The following is a 15527-nucleotide window of genomic DNA, read 5'->3' on the forward strand; positions in this document are numbered from 1 at the left end:
TTTTAATTATACACCTGCTGTGGAATGGCACACGTGGCTGTAAATGCCTACCTCTGATCTGGAACAAAACCAATTTGGACATCATCAGAGTGCAAAAGCAGCTAGTATACAGAATACAGGAAACGATGACCATTCAGGGCTTTACTACATAAGTAACTATAGTAATGCCATTTAAATGTCTGCATAGAATAACCCTCAGAACATTACTGGCCAGCAAAGACACTTAGTTTCTCCATTTTGACACACATTCCCATTCACTGCCACCATTTTTTAATGACCTGTTGTTTGCCATTTGTTTCGCCAACAATGTAAAGAACAGCTCCCAAATGTGTAAGTGTGCATTCAGTAGAGAAATGAAGAAGACGACATTTAAACAAGACCAGGTTTATTATTTCAAAGTGGCGTCGCTCATTTCAATGTCATAAGAGCTTGGCATGCATTGCTGCTGAATTCCCTTGTTACAGAAGCATACAAACACATGGTCAACTGGAAGGAAACTCAGAGGAGTCTTCCTCTACAATACAACTCCAGCATCCCTCCAGTAAGCTCTCAGGTCACCTGATAAACAGAACAGCAGTAATTCGATGATTTGACAAACAAAGGGAGACTGACAATGGAAACGACACATTGCCCTACAAAACCAATTTTAATTTTTGATAGTGCTGAGCATGTGGGTTTGAAAATGGGTGTTTTTTTTTTTTTTTAAGACATCACTGGTTGAATAATAATCTCCATAAAAGGCACATGGAATGGAATGGGAGAGCTGGGAACAGGAAAAGGAAGTGTGTAGAGATAGCACTGCAGCTGTCATGCCGAATGACCTGGTTATTGATGTAGAGGGAGACTTCAGAAAGCATAGGACTCCTGCTGTAATACAGAAGGTAGCCCCATTGCTCCAAGCACACACACTCACACCATGCCTGTATATGCAGAGCTGAAAGAGAGGTGATAATAGACAGCACTGTGAGCAGCTTTCTTACAGGGCTATCCATCCAAACACCACATTTATCACAGAGCTCCCAAAGAAAGGAATTCTCCTAAGAAGAAACCACATTAGCAGGGTAATTATTGGCTTCTGGCGGATGTCTGGTGAAGTCAAAAGTTGTCATTAAAGGGTTAAACTAAGGCATTAGCCTCTGACATCAGCAGCCACAGATCTCTTCAGTGCATTCTGTGATGCACTGTATGTATCTGTTCCGTTCACTGGAGCGAAGAACGCAGGATAAACATTGGATTCCAGCTGCAGTAATGTTGGGTAGTCATCCGGTTTGATTGTAAATAGGTAGTGATTTTAAAACTCACTCAAGGCATGCTAGGGCAGAGGAAGGAGTACAAGGACAAAAGTCCATTTTCACACTTGTTTTGTTTTGATATTGCACATATCTCACATACTTAGGAGTATACACATATATATATTTAAATAGGTTACATTTACAGGAAAGATTATGGCACTTTGCAATACATACATTACATTTAAAAAAAAAAAAACACCACCACAGACATTGAACACATTGGAAAAGCTGGTGGGAAATAACCCTACAACATGTATCTGATGTAGGTACACAGGCTCAACAGCAGCCTGCTTACAATCAGGCAAACAAAACAATCAACCCATGCAGTCACTATACAAGAACATCTGCCATTTTCCCCACAATTTGAAATGAAGGATTCAAAAAAGCTGTTGGCTAGTAGAAGGGACCTGCTTCATATATATTTTAACTTCTGTAAACATACCAACATTAGATTTCACTGTTCTGCCAAAGTGAAATTCTGTTATTTTATATTTTGCCAAGGACATTATTGAAATGGACACAGATGTGAAGGTAAAGCAAACTAAAGAATGTGTCTCGTTTGAGAAGCACACCAGCTTTCTTTTTTAATTAGAAGGTAGTGACATTCCTGGCCGAAGAAATCAACATAAAAGTTCCACTGTTTGTTAAAAAGCTGAAATGAAATATTGTACTGAACATATTCTTTTTCCTCCCCTAGAGACTGAACCGAGTTCGCAGGGTCAGTTTCATAAACCCGACATTGCTGAGACATGATACTACTGTAGCTGCCTTTGGCTCTCAGCCACTGCTTCACTGGCATTCCCGGCAGAACTCTTCACAAGACTGCTTACATCAGCAGGATCACTCAGCAAGGTGCTCACCCTTTCATTCTTTACATTGTTAATGTCACTCTAAACCAAAAAGTTGCACCTTCCAGTTTCCTTTGGTGGGAAAAAACACAGTAGGCCTTTGTTTAGATGGTTCTACTGTTCGTGTGAGCCATCCTGCTTTCAGTTTTCACTGTCCTGATGTCAAGGCACTTCGGAGACCTTGTAAATGAAGCGTGGCCGATTGTCAACTGAAAGCCAGTAAATTGAGACTGAATAGCTGGTTGATGATTGGGCTCTCATAACTTAATTTCCTTTGAAGGTGGGGGCATCGTTTTTATTATTATAATAACTCAAACTTGTTAACAAGAAAAAGTAACCCACTTAGAACGGAGCCATCTTTCTGGAAATAATAAAAAATGATACAGCCAGGTCCAATAGCACTCTGTAGAGCACTGAACTACGTGCGCTGGAATCACAAGCTGCCGTTTGCTTCAGTGAATTATGAGGGAGGTTTCTGCAGTTTACCAGCTGTTGTAAAGGTGGGTGTGAGGTGAACAAATCTGTTGACACTGTTGATTAAGAGTGTGGAAACCTGCTTGTATCTCTACACAACACAGCCTCTGAACACAGGGACTGGCCCATGCAATTGCTTTCCCACAGAATCTAGTCAAGATTTCCATAAAACAGATATTGTTACAGTACCTTTTAGATTTCTTCTTTTTTTTCTCAGATATACACCACTCCAGCTTAAACTCATGCATCTGTGCACTTCTTATTCAAAATAAACAGAAAACGTCTGCTTATTCAGTCATTGATAACAGCACACCCTGGCTTGAAGGACTCAGAACAATGACTGCTTGAGCCAGTCCCAGGTGTTTGTTCTGGGAGAACATTATTGAGAGCACTATTGTTTCTGGCATTAGCTACCCCAAGCTGCAGACTGCCCAGGAAACTACAATCCAAGCCTGTAGTTAGTTAATGATGGAAAACACATCCCTGTGTAAGAGAAGGCAGCCCTGGCCAGGTCACCTGGCTGGTGTGGGGAGTGACAGCAGCTGGCACCGGGGCATCCCAGAGGGTAGGGTGGGGGCTGAAATATAGGTTTTAGTTTTTGTTTTTAACTTTGGAAGCTCTGGCATGTGGGAAAAAGATATTTGATCCTGCAAGAATTTGAAGACAGAGGCTATTTGAAGTAGCTGTTGGCACCGCTATCTGGTATTGTCCTTTATGCTCTGGACGCGTGGTCCTCTCTGAAGAACCATGCTTCACAGAATGGTTTGGAACCTGCACAGAGCATCTTTTACATTCAGATCCCAAGGAGTGGATTTCAGGCCAAGGTAGGGCTGTTGAGGGATAACGAATATATTTCAATCATGTGCTTTTGCTCCAGCAAAGCACCTTGTACTGGTAATCCAACAGCCAACTTCACTAGCTGCCCCAGTATATTGACTGATCCCAGTTGGTAGTACTGTGCACATAAAGGAAAAGAATAAAAAACTGTGAAAAGGTATTTTTGAGCACAATGCTGGGCACTGAAGTTGTTACCAAAGTTTTGTTTTTATGCACATAGTGGTTTGAGAATACAATGATTCTATTAGCAAGGGAAAACATGTACAAAACTGCTGGTTTTTTAGATTAAAATAAAAAAATTAATGAGACTGAAAACAGTCATCCCAGTTTCAACAAATTCAACATCAGTCTGTTATGCAACACGTTCTGTACATTATTTACAAGGTATATACAAGTCATGTTGTCTCGTTGTGGCACAAGATTGGCACAATGGATTGACACAGGGCGAGTCTTTTTTTTTCTGATGCTGCTTACAACGACGATTATTAAACTAAAAAACAACAAGGCCACGGCAGCCTAAGGACCACATGCTGTCAGTCTTAGTGGTAAACAATGTTGTGCTCCCTTTCTACACTGAGCAGAGATGATGGAAAGAGTCTGTATTCCAGGTGAGGAGGAGGAGTGTTCCTCGTGAAGGATCGTGTATTCCGAGGTGAGAAGGAGGATGGATGGAGGAGGAGGAGGAAGAGGAGGAGTGCTCTTTGGGAAAGATCCTGTATTCCCAAGCAAGGAGGAGTAGGAGGAGGAGGAGTGTTCCTTGGGAAGGATCCTATATTCCCAGGCATGGAGGAGGAGGAGGAGGAGGGCTCCCTAGCACTCTCACAGCAGGCAGATGAGGCTCTTGCCCTCCTCGATCTCCTCCTGCACTCTGTCGCTTGACGTGGCGATCTCAGCCTGTGCGGACAGCACGGCACAGATGAAGGTGAGCACAGTGCCCCCGATGGCTGTGTAGAAGGCCCAGCCCAGCGAGCACTCCCCCACCTTGTATGGAGACGCGTCGTGGCCGCAGTAATCTTGCACCTTCTGGGAGCCCCAGCCAGCCGGGTACAACATCAGGCCCAGGATCAAGAAAAGACCTGAACAAAAACAAAGACATTACACATGTTAAAAATCAGGAAGACTCTTTATTTCTGTATATTTTTTTACCAACTGGACACCAATATTATTCCCGAAAATGATTACACAGAAACATGCATTTTGTAAACAAGCCTCTTTACTTTGCATCCACAGGTTGGAACAGAATGGCTGAGAGCTCAGGCTGTGTAACAAAGAATATAGTCCCATGTCACACGCAGCCTCAAAAGTAAAGTACCATTGATAAACTGGACTACTGCACGCTATGGCCTGGTGCTGCAAAGACTAATATAACACAAACACTGAGTGCATAACATTACAGACCCAACACCAGCAGCCACCAAAGCCATACAAAAATATAGTAAGGGTCCAAAAGAAAAAAAAAAGACAAGCATGAAAGTGTACTGTCAGACAAAAGAGTCAGATCTTTCATAAACTGAGTACAGGTCTGTCTGAAGTAAAAGTAACCCATTTAAAATGATAGGTGGGCTTAATCTCCCATGACTCAGGAATATGACAGGGCATCTGTACAAAATAAATGAATCACAAAACTCATTTCAGGCAGTATAATCTTTGCCCTACATTTCAGCTGCAAGTGTATTAAAGCAGGAAAAGAAACCAGGGCCTGAATGTTTTCCACATGTGAAACAGCCTGGCAGTGAGGAGATTGTTGGCATCAGATGGATGATGATGTGGTTCAACTTTTCTTCACCAGAAAACACAAATCGCCTGATGTTTCACGTTCAACGTGGAGCTGAGGAAGGCTTGGGGTGCTAAGTGACAGCACCAAGCAGTAAGAGCTCTGGTTAAAAAGACTTGTGGGCAGGGCTGAGGGTCGTTGATGACAGTGTCACCATTCAGAGACTATGGTTTATGGTCTGGACTTCCTTTTGCCACGACCTTGTGTGTAAATATTTGTCTTTATTGTGAGAAAAACCTGTACTGCTTGGGAGGACAGGTGTGTCACATACTGGGCCCTGTTTCAGTCTCTCTTTCTATATCTCAATGTATTAGAGGGCTACTATAATACATGGTGGGTCTGTTTCAATGCAAACATCGGCTCCTTTTTCTAAAAAGGAATTTTAACACAATAATATTAAAAAGGAGAAATTCTATCATCAAAGTGTGCAGTAGGTCGATACTATAAAAAACGCTGACACCACAATCCACTTGGATGAATTGGGGATTTTCTTGTTAACATGTGTTTTGCTTATTTTTTAAACGGGCATACCCTGACTTTGTTGTTTACCAGACAAGCATGACATTATTACACTGATGGGATTAATGTTATTTTAGACATTATGGAGTTACCAGAGACTCACTGACATGGTTAGGTTTCCCCAGAATGAGCGGCAGCTGCTCGGATTGGCAGTGGGACATGACCCCTTTGACCTTTAGATCACCCATTTAGTTCCAGCCCGGATCACAGGTGATCAACACAATTCTGAGACCACTTCCATCTGCTGGCAGTGCAGGGGGGTACAGACCCGCAACAAACATCTGATTTGAACTAAACTATAAAACAAACTAAAAAGAGCACAAAAAATCTTTGCTGTGAACTGTAGTACAACTTTTGCAGAACACAATTTTAATTTTGGGTAAAGCGTAGACCAGTGTCTGGCTATTGGATTACTGACTTTCACAGATCCAAAATCTCCAAATCAGCTATCATCATGTATTCCTGGTGAAGGATTTTGCTTATTGTAGTGCGGCAAACAAACTCGAAAAAGGCATTCTACAAAATCAGCAGAGCAGAGTTCAAACAGAGTTTTAAACAGGGCTGGTTCTGACTGATGTTGCTCACTGTAACAATCTCGTCAATTCATATCAAACTGAAAACTGTGCTACCGCTTCTCTGCAGCTTAATGAAGGAGAAACAGCACCGCACACCGGAGAGCTGTTATGAATACTAGGATTTATATTACTGAGACACGGCACGCTTGCTGAGGAAATATGTCAAGACTGTCTTGCTCAAAATGAATTGCCGGTCTTTTGGTTGCAACAATCTGGAGACTGAACTGCCCTCTCAGTATATACATTTTAATGTTTGTTGGAGTATTTGTCCCAGTACTTTTAAAAGATAAACTGTACAATTCAGAAAGCTGGTTTGCTATCTTCTTAGCTGTGCTAAACACCAGGATTACATAGTGCTATAGAAGAAGAAACACTGATTAAGTACACAAAGTAGTCTTTTATTCTTCACTGAAGGACCTACTCCTTGATTTCTGGTTAGTGTTGTTTCTTTTTTTTTCCCCCAACCAACTTGTCTATTTCAAAGAGAAGAAACATTGCCAGGGGGTGCTTTGCTTCAACACACATAGAAAGTCTGACAGGTTGTAAATCAGATTTCTCAATCATTGGCTTCAGTGTTTATCGCTTGAGTCAACAGGAACCTAGATGTGGACAGGCAAGTCAAATCCTGTACAAGTTTATCTGGAGATGAAAAGTTCCCACACTAACAGCTTGAGGGAAATGATGTGGCGATTGCAACATAACTTTACAATATCAATTCTCCTGAAGATACTGTGTGGGAAAACAACAATAAAATGAAACAAACAGGAAAGGTCTTGTCAGTGGAAAATACCTACATTTATATAACACACAGAGCCCTCGCTGCAAACAAGACCTTGCATTACATTTCAAAATAAAAAAAAAAGAAAATAATTGCTTACCAAAATTATATTTATTTCAAACAGATCGATAATTCAGGATTACTTCAGTGAAAATGCACATGGCTTAAAGCATATTTATGGCCTCATTATGGTGGGACCAGCAGAGCAGGACATTTAGCCCTGGTAGCAAGCTGCTCTTATTGAACCTCATTCAGTGTGGATCGGTACTTCTGTTTCCATCTGGGTTGATCAGTATTCTGTAAGCAAGCCAGAGGTCAGTCAGCCTCTCAGAATATGCGACTCTCAGCTCACTGGTGAGGAGTAACCTGCTAGATACACTACAGTACATCTAGAGATTAGGTGGCTCATCAGTGTTCTCCATCTGGTGTAAGTGTGGCAACCTAGACTCAAGCGAAGTTCAGTGAGGTGCAATAGATCGCGGGAAGTCTGCAATGGGACAGAACCATTTCAATCTTGATCCAGGATGATCTGCTTGACCTAATCCACCACTTAAACCATGCAGAAAGTAGTACCACCAATAGCCCTCTCCATCGTACCTTCAGTTACCCTCAGATCATGCCTCAACGTGACCACATTGTGAAAGCTAGCACAGATGTCTTCTTGTGCAGCTTGCCTATTCATTTCTGGTTAGCAGGAATATATTTTAGTAATTTGTTGAGGAAACCACTTCTCTAGGAGAACTGCAGCAACTTTCCATTTCCTATGGATTATTAATAGTTCTGTTTTAGCAGACTGGAATGTATGAAACATTCTGTTTATGATCCATCAAACTCAATAGCAATTTCCTCTAGAATCAGCACAAACCCTCCATTCCATTCCAGACAGGCTTTGTGTACTTTGACTGGCCTAGCTTCTAATAACAAGGACATTTTAAACTTATTGGGAAATTACATTTATGGGAAAAAAAACACACACTTGTGACAGCAGCACCTCAGTCCTAATCGACAGGAAGAAAAACAAGTGATAAAAGGAAAAGGAAGAAAAACAGATCTGGTAATGGTGATAATTGAGTCAGGTTTCCTCATTGATCAACACAGTCACCTGCCCGTTTCTGTTGAACTGTACTTAGACGAGTCACATCTCCTTACAGGACTAAGTTTTGCAATTGCTGAGACACAAAACAATTGTAACATCATTTGTTACCAGGGTCATATTGTGCCTGAAGTTTAATACAGGATCTCTTTAATTCACTTCAGTTCTTGAACGCTCTTTACCTTTCACTAGCTAGCTCTCCTTCATACTTCAACAGTTTGCTTCTCTCAAATGCTTGAGCAATAGTGCGAGTCAAACCAGGTAGAACGAAAGGCTGTTTGCATTTCAGATCTTAACATGCTCAGACACTACTGTTATTCACTGTTACCTGCTGCCTTAGGCACAGAACTTCCCATTAGAAAAAGTGGTACCTTCACTGTCAGGCACAAAGCCAAAAGTTTTTAAAATATGATGATAAACCTTATTACAAGAAACAAGATTAAAAAAAAACTGCCTTCAAGACATGGGTAGAAGAGGACAACCTTTTGAGCAAACTCTTTCCTTTCTATCGATTCAAATCTCATGAGGACCAGTACCCAGTAATTATAAACATACAGTCCCCTAAACTGGATCTGTATGCGTGTGTCATGATTGGATTGTTAAGATCCACAGGCCCGATAACATTGATGAATGTAGACCAGAACTTTTGAAATAGGGAGGTTTGAGTGACAGGTTAGTGAATGAGAATCAGAGTGTAAGTTGTGGGTTAGGAAGACATCTCAACTTCTCCATCTGTTCCCCATCCATCACTCTGAATCAGGTCTGCAGCTGTATAGAGTTTATGTTCTGCTCCACCAAAAGCAACAGTCATGTCCAAGAGCAATGTCCAATCAGAGCATTCAATAAAAAATAAATAAATAAAAAACAAGGAGCTCTTAATTCCTAAGCATTACCTCAGCTTGTACTGGTCATCTCTTAGCAGCTTTAAATGATTTGGAGACCATCCAAAACAATCTTTTAAGTGCACATCTATAGATGGCTGGGACTGTCCGCTGAGGCTTCATGGTTATAGTATATAGTACATGATGACACAGTAACACAGTGGTGCACAACTCAGGCCACGGAGGGCCGGTGTCCCTCCTGGTTTTTGTTTTAACAATCCCCTAAATTAGATAATTAGACCAATTAAGCTTCTAATAAGGTCCAATAAAGTACTTTAAGGTGAAGTTGGAATAAAAACCTGCAGGAACACGGGCCCTCCAGGACCGAGTTGTGCACCATTGCAGTAACAGCATAATGGTCTCAGTGAGTTTTACTATTCCAGATAGTTTCATCTGCAACCAAAAGCTATGTTTACTCCACTACTTCTTTCTCATGCATTCACTAGTTAAAAGATCACACAATAATACCTGGGTAATAATCAAGCCTTCTCTCTCACCTTACATGTCACAAACCCTTTCTCACACATCCCTATCTTTTGCAGTAGATTGTTTTAAACAGGGGTAGCCAATCACAGTTCTGGAGAGCCATTCCACTCTTTGTTCCAACCCTGTACTAAAAATTGTTTAATTGAACCAATTAAATCTCCATCCATCCAGACCTCGAAGTCTTTAATGATCTCATTTTACCTGTTAAACCTGGAGAAGAACGGCCTCCAGGACGGTGATTGGACACCCCTGGCTTAGACCATGTTCACTTTGACTTGGGTGAAGAAGCCAACTCATACAGCCACCCAATATCAGTTCCAAAAATGCCCAAGGTCATTCAGTTCTTCTTTTATTTATTTTTAGTTAAAACACAACCACCCAGAACCTCTGATAAGAGACCCCCCCCCCCCCCCCCCCAAAAAAAAAAAAAAAAAAACAAAAAAAAAAAAATCACTGAAAATAAAATCTGCTTGCTGGTAAAACATTGCTAAAAAGGTACTAAGCTTTGCTGGCAAGATCAAACTTTTCATTGGTCCGGTGCCATCCTGTCACAAGGATTTCCAGCCCTGATAAGTGGCTTGTTTCAGCTGTTCAGAGTGTGCCCTTCACAGAGCTGACATGCCCACATATTTCAAGATTACTTATTAAGCCTAGGCTTAGTTCAAGGGGAGATTTATTTTTCAGGGAACGCATTTTTTTTTATTTTTTAATGTCATTATGGCAAATGGTCGTTGACCAATCGGCTTGCCTAATCAAAGAGCTTATCAGTGGTCACTGACCAATCGGCTTGCCTAATCAAAGAGCTTATGAAGAAGCACCGCTGCAGACAGTGTGTGGCGCTGGTTCAGTTGCCTATACTAGCTTCACGCAAAAGCTCCCATCGAGACATCTGATGTAATCTCACTGTCCTCCATTCAACCTTTCTTGAGAAGGACTTTTTATTTACAAAGAGGCTGTATAAAAAAAACTAAAAAAAAATTAATATAAATAATAAATAATTAGCCAAATCAGAATACGAATGTGCCTTCATCACAGTATGAGTAGGTCTCTCCAAGCTTTCAATTTCAATTTAAATGTACTTCTGCCATATATTTAGTACATTCAAAACACTCTTTGTTTAGAGGATATAAACCTTAACATTAGCTTGTAATTTGGAATAATGTAATCAAAACTGGAGGCTCAAGTAAAATTAACTTCCATACTTGTGCTCAATAGCCTGAAATCATAGGATTCAAAATGATAGAATTCATCCTTTTTATGGCATGGCATGGCAATTGTGCTCATTATGAACGTTTTTTTCGTTCTCTTTCATTGTGAGGTGCTTGTACAATGAGCTCTTTGGGGTTTTCCAAAGGAAATTCACTTAAGCATGCTGCTGCTACTCAACATTAAATGAATGGCTTGACAGATTTGTGCTCAGCAAAACAATTTGAGCAAAGCATGTCGGGTTCCATTTACTCGCTGGCTAACAGCACGAGCCGCGAGGCCTTTTACACTTTGATACCTGCACCAATCCAGAGTGCCCTTACCCAGGTCGACTTACAGTTGTATGCAAAAAATACTTATCAAGAATTACGGTACAATTAAGAGTAAGATACAAAATACAATGACTTCAGTCCTAATAACAGCAAATATAAAACACAGTATGATTTGATATCGGGGCAGTTCAAGAGCAGATAAGTGTTGATAGTTACATCAGGGTTAGATACAAGGGCAAGTGAAATACGAAATACTACAGATTGGGTTAAGTGCAGGATTAAATATAGTAAAATAGGGAGCAGATAAGTGCAAGTTAAAGTGCATTAAAGGCAGAGTGCTGTATTGTCCAGAAGAGAAGAGTTGAGTTTTACAGCTGTGTCTGAAGAGGTGTGTTTGAATTAGCATTTTTGGAGTTTTGCAAAAAAAATTGCTGAAATAAATTGTAGACATCTATTTCTTGTAACTTTTTTCCTCATCTACAAAAGCAAAACTTTTGCTACAAAAGATTTCTATTAAAATTCTTTGTTTTCAGAAATTTCTAGAAATTATAAATTTCCATTGGGGTACGTAAACTTTTGAGTACAACTGTATATGCATTTGGTGATTTGTTTCATCAATGTCTTTACCGCTACTGTATATTTACAACACATTATCATCTATACATTTGCTTATTTTATTATGTTGTTGTCGTGTAATCCCTTTGTGTTACAGTACATGCTCTTTTGTACGTCATTATTGTGAATATACTGTACCTCTGGTCAAGTCGCACAGAACCAAATCTAGCTGAAGGAGACCTGTGTAAATGGTTATATAGCTTCACATATCCATTCCAACTGGTCTTTTAGTTTCACAAGCACCACAACTCAAACAATCCCCATGAGATACGAAGCAGCACACAGCATATGATGTGATAAGAGACAAAGCCTGGCCTTGCTATTATTACACGTATGAAACTTATCTCATCCTGCATGCCAACATGTTTGTGAGCTGCTTTTCCTGTAAATTGTTCCTGTAATCATTTCAATAGCCAATTCATGTTTTGGTATCACACATTGTCTGAACTACTGTACACCAGTTACACAGCACCTCATGGGCGTTGGCGGGCAAAGCACAAGCGACTGGCCAATTGAAGGACACAGTGTTTCAGGAAAACTACTTTCTGAAGCTAATCAGGTTTCAGCATCGTGATACAATATGGAACATATTTATCCTCATGCTCTGCTGCCACAACACAAATGACAGTAACTGTGTCACATGCCATTTAACATCAAAGCATTGGTGTTTCATAGCCTTTAAACTTAGTGAAAAACAAAGGGTGCTGATAACTGGACTGCCTTATCTTTAGACATATTCACACACTTTATTTGCATCAGTAAAAATCTGAGGATGATTCAAAAGATCCACACTCATGAATCATGCTGCTATAAAATCACAGGAATGAATCTACTCCTTCTCCACACTAGCGCTAAGTGGTGACCTCCTGGCAATGACCTTGGTCTCAGCCTCCCTGACTATTTCCATTTCCAACTCACAAACTTGTGTCAGAGCAGATTAAATAAACAGCACCCGCCCACATGCAGGTCACTAATGCTGACTAACTGGCATCTCTGACTTACTCAGAGCAAGTTCCCGAACAGCTGTGGGAACAGACTCCTCTCAAACTCCCTCCCAAAATAAAGGAGTAGCTAGCATCTGTCAACCATTCAGAGAGGCAACACTTCAATATTGCATTAGCCAACAGTACAACCAAGGAGCTGCCATGACCGAGACAGGACTCTGAGGAGATACAAGAGCATGCTGCAGTGTGGGTTGTGGCTTTGTTTCACCCCTCAGTTCAATACACTGAAGTAGGGAAGCACAAGCCACCTGGTTCTTGAGCACACATGAAGCTATCCCCAGCTGCAACCCTTTCAATAGGGAGTGACCTCACTAATAAACCAAGCAGCCAGCTCCTGATGTCTATAGTTCTTTTGGTTAAAAATAATAATAATAATAATAATAATAATAATAATAATAATAATAATAATAATAATAATAATAATAATAATATAAAACAACTAACTGGCTTCAATAATAGGTGGTAAAAAAAAAGTCCATAAATTCGCCTGTCAAACAGTTAAACACAGCAACGGACACTGCAATACCCTGCTCGAGTGCTGATGCCAGCTTTTATTTTTGTAATTTCTAAGTCTCTACTATTAGCCGTGTCAAACAGAATGAGGAGCTGCAGAGAGAGTGCTGCAGTGAGTCAATGGCACACTCCCCGTTACAGCAACATTAAGCACTCTGGAAATCACTCCTTATGAGTTTGAATCAAGAACAAAGTTCCTGGACTACATTACAGTGCATGTGTATGCCCCAAACTGTAACTGTAACTAACACACATAATGTGGAATTGGCCCAATTCTGTTCAGGAAACCAAGGATTTCATGAAACAAGGGGTTCAGGAAACACATTCTAAAAAAATATAATGCTATACATGATTTCATTTAGAATGGCACATATATGAAGGTGCCTTAAACATACTATTGTTAATAATAAAGTCACAACTCCTATGAGAATATATGTACAGCTCACCCTGTCTATTATAGTAACAGTGTTATCACCAACAAAGGGTGCAAGAGAGAGCCAAAATAAGTCGACTATACAAACTGAATGAACAGGTTATATATTTAAATTGTTAAATACGTATTTCTTTCAGATTTTTATTTTCATTGAAATTGTTTGTTCCCTGAAAACCACCTTCCCTTTTGGTTCCCTGAAACAGATAGACAAACCCAAGCCTGATTGTTTACTAATAAAAATAAATTAATAGATAAAATAAAAAAACAGAGTGAATAAAAGCATGCCACTCACCTGCAATTCCCTGTAGTAATCCACAGACGTTAAAAATACTTTTCTTCATGATGCTCTGAAAGCACATTGTAAAGATAGAAATAAAAGCCACAGTGCAGAGCAGCAAGAGTCCGGCTGCCAAGAAAATGGTAGTGGCTTGCCAGAACCCACTGGCAATCTCCCAGAAGTTCTCGGCGTACGGGCCGCAGAGGGTTATGCTCCTCAGGTTGGCTACTTTGATGCAGCGCCCGTAGATGCCCAAGGTGGGCCGGTAGGGCTCAGCGCTGGTCTTGATGTCGTTCACAAGGGGCTTGGCTCGCCCGATTAGCCAGTCTGCGCTCATGAAGGCAATCAGTTCAGCAAAGGCCACCACGATGCTCATCAGAGTCCACAGCATTGAGCGGCAAGTTACAATCACATGACACATGGTGCTGTTCCAGGCTGGTGACACTTCCACAGGTCCAGAGCAGAAGCGGTGTTTTTTTTCAGTTTTGTTTTAAATACACTTTAAAATAGGTTTGTTCTTCTTTTTTCACTTCAGAGGGAAGCAAACTGTGAACCGAATTCATTTACTTACAGACTTGCTCGAAGAATCCCTCAATGCTCTCGTCACTGAATAACTCCTTTAGCTACTTCAGCTTCTTCTCCCTTTCCCTTTCTCTCCCTCTCTCTCTCTGCTGGCTTTCCTGAGCAGCGGAGCGGGTAGTTCTGTGTTAACGTTCACACCGGTACATGATACTACATTTTACAGAAGCACGTCAGAAGCACGTCAGAGATACGCCCAATGCCTTCTTACATCACTCCTGAACACACCTACAAAAAAAAAAAAAAAAGAGAGAGAGATATGAACAAGGAGACTGATATGAAGCAGAGTAAAAAAACTCACATCCCAGAGCAATATAGTCCCGGGGTTTGCTTAGAGATCTGCATCAGCAATCTTCCGATAAGGACTTGTTCAATAGGTTCAGCTGGAACAGACCCAGCTTTTGCTCTCTAACTGCTATTTATGTGTCATGGCTCAGGAACACCCACTAGCATTCTGTACCACTACACAACTCCACTGCAACTCCACAACTCTGTGAGCTGTTTAATATCTGAAGTTAAGTACTTAGCTAAGTAGTTTTTTTCAGTGATTAAATGCAAACAAAACAAACGTACACACAAACATCTCCCGTATAATCCAGTGGCCAGGGATATAATCTCCAACAGAAAAACAAGTTCTGTATGAACTTCTGTGGATCTACAGTACCAGTAATTATGCCAATTAACATGTCACTTTTCACAAGTAAAGAATGGATGCAGCTAAGCTTAAATTTTCATATAGTGGATCCGACTTATTTTTTCTTAATAATCTGACCATTTTATTTTTATTGGAATTGAGTTTTTTATTTCATTTATTACCCTTGTAATTCCCCAAAACTACTGTCATCCCTCAGCCTGCCTTAGTGCTGTGTGCTCATTACCTTGGTAAGAGCTTTTGGAGCTGAGATGTGTTTTGCAAGCACATCTCAGAGACACAGCTTAAAGAAACCACTGGGAAATGAAAACAGAAAGTGCCAGCACTGTTGAAATGCTTTTGACAAAGGCTTCGACTAGAAGTTTTTCTTCAATTGAAGATATGCAAATTCAAGTTCTTGAGAGTGGGAAACAAAACAA

At 40.6% G+C, this 15527-nt stretch overlaps 1 protein-coding gene across 5 annotated transcripts in view; it reads right to left on the minus strand.

Moving 5' to 3' along the window:
* Positions 1–368: 368 nt before the first annotated feature.
* Positions 369–15527, minus strand: part of LOC121313646 (LHFPL tetraspan subfamily member 2 protein-like) — a 65891-nt gene continuing 50732 nt past the window's right edge. For all 5 annotated transcript variants that reach the window (XM_041246419.1, XM_041246409.1, XM_041246399.1 and 2 more), the window contains 2 exons: positions 13893–14684; positions 369–4527 (listed from right to left, as the gene is read on the minus strand). In XM_041246419.1, coding sequence (XP_041102353.1) covers positions 4271–4527; positions 13893–14298 — 663 coding nt within the window. In that variant the 5' untranslated portion in view covers positions 14299–14684 and the 3' untranslated portion in view covers positions 369–4270. The remainder of the gene's footprint in view (positions 4528–13892; positions 14685–15527) is intronic.

This window comes from Polyodon spathula, chromosome 1 (assembly GCF_017654505.1).
Source record: "Polyodon spathula isolate WHYD16114869_AA chromosome 1, ASM1765450v1, whole genome shotgun sequence".
NCBI lineage: Eukaryota > Metazoa > Chordata > Actinopteri > Acipenseriformes > Polyodontidae > Polyodon > Polyodon spathula.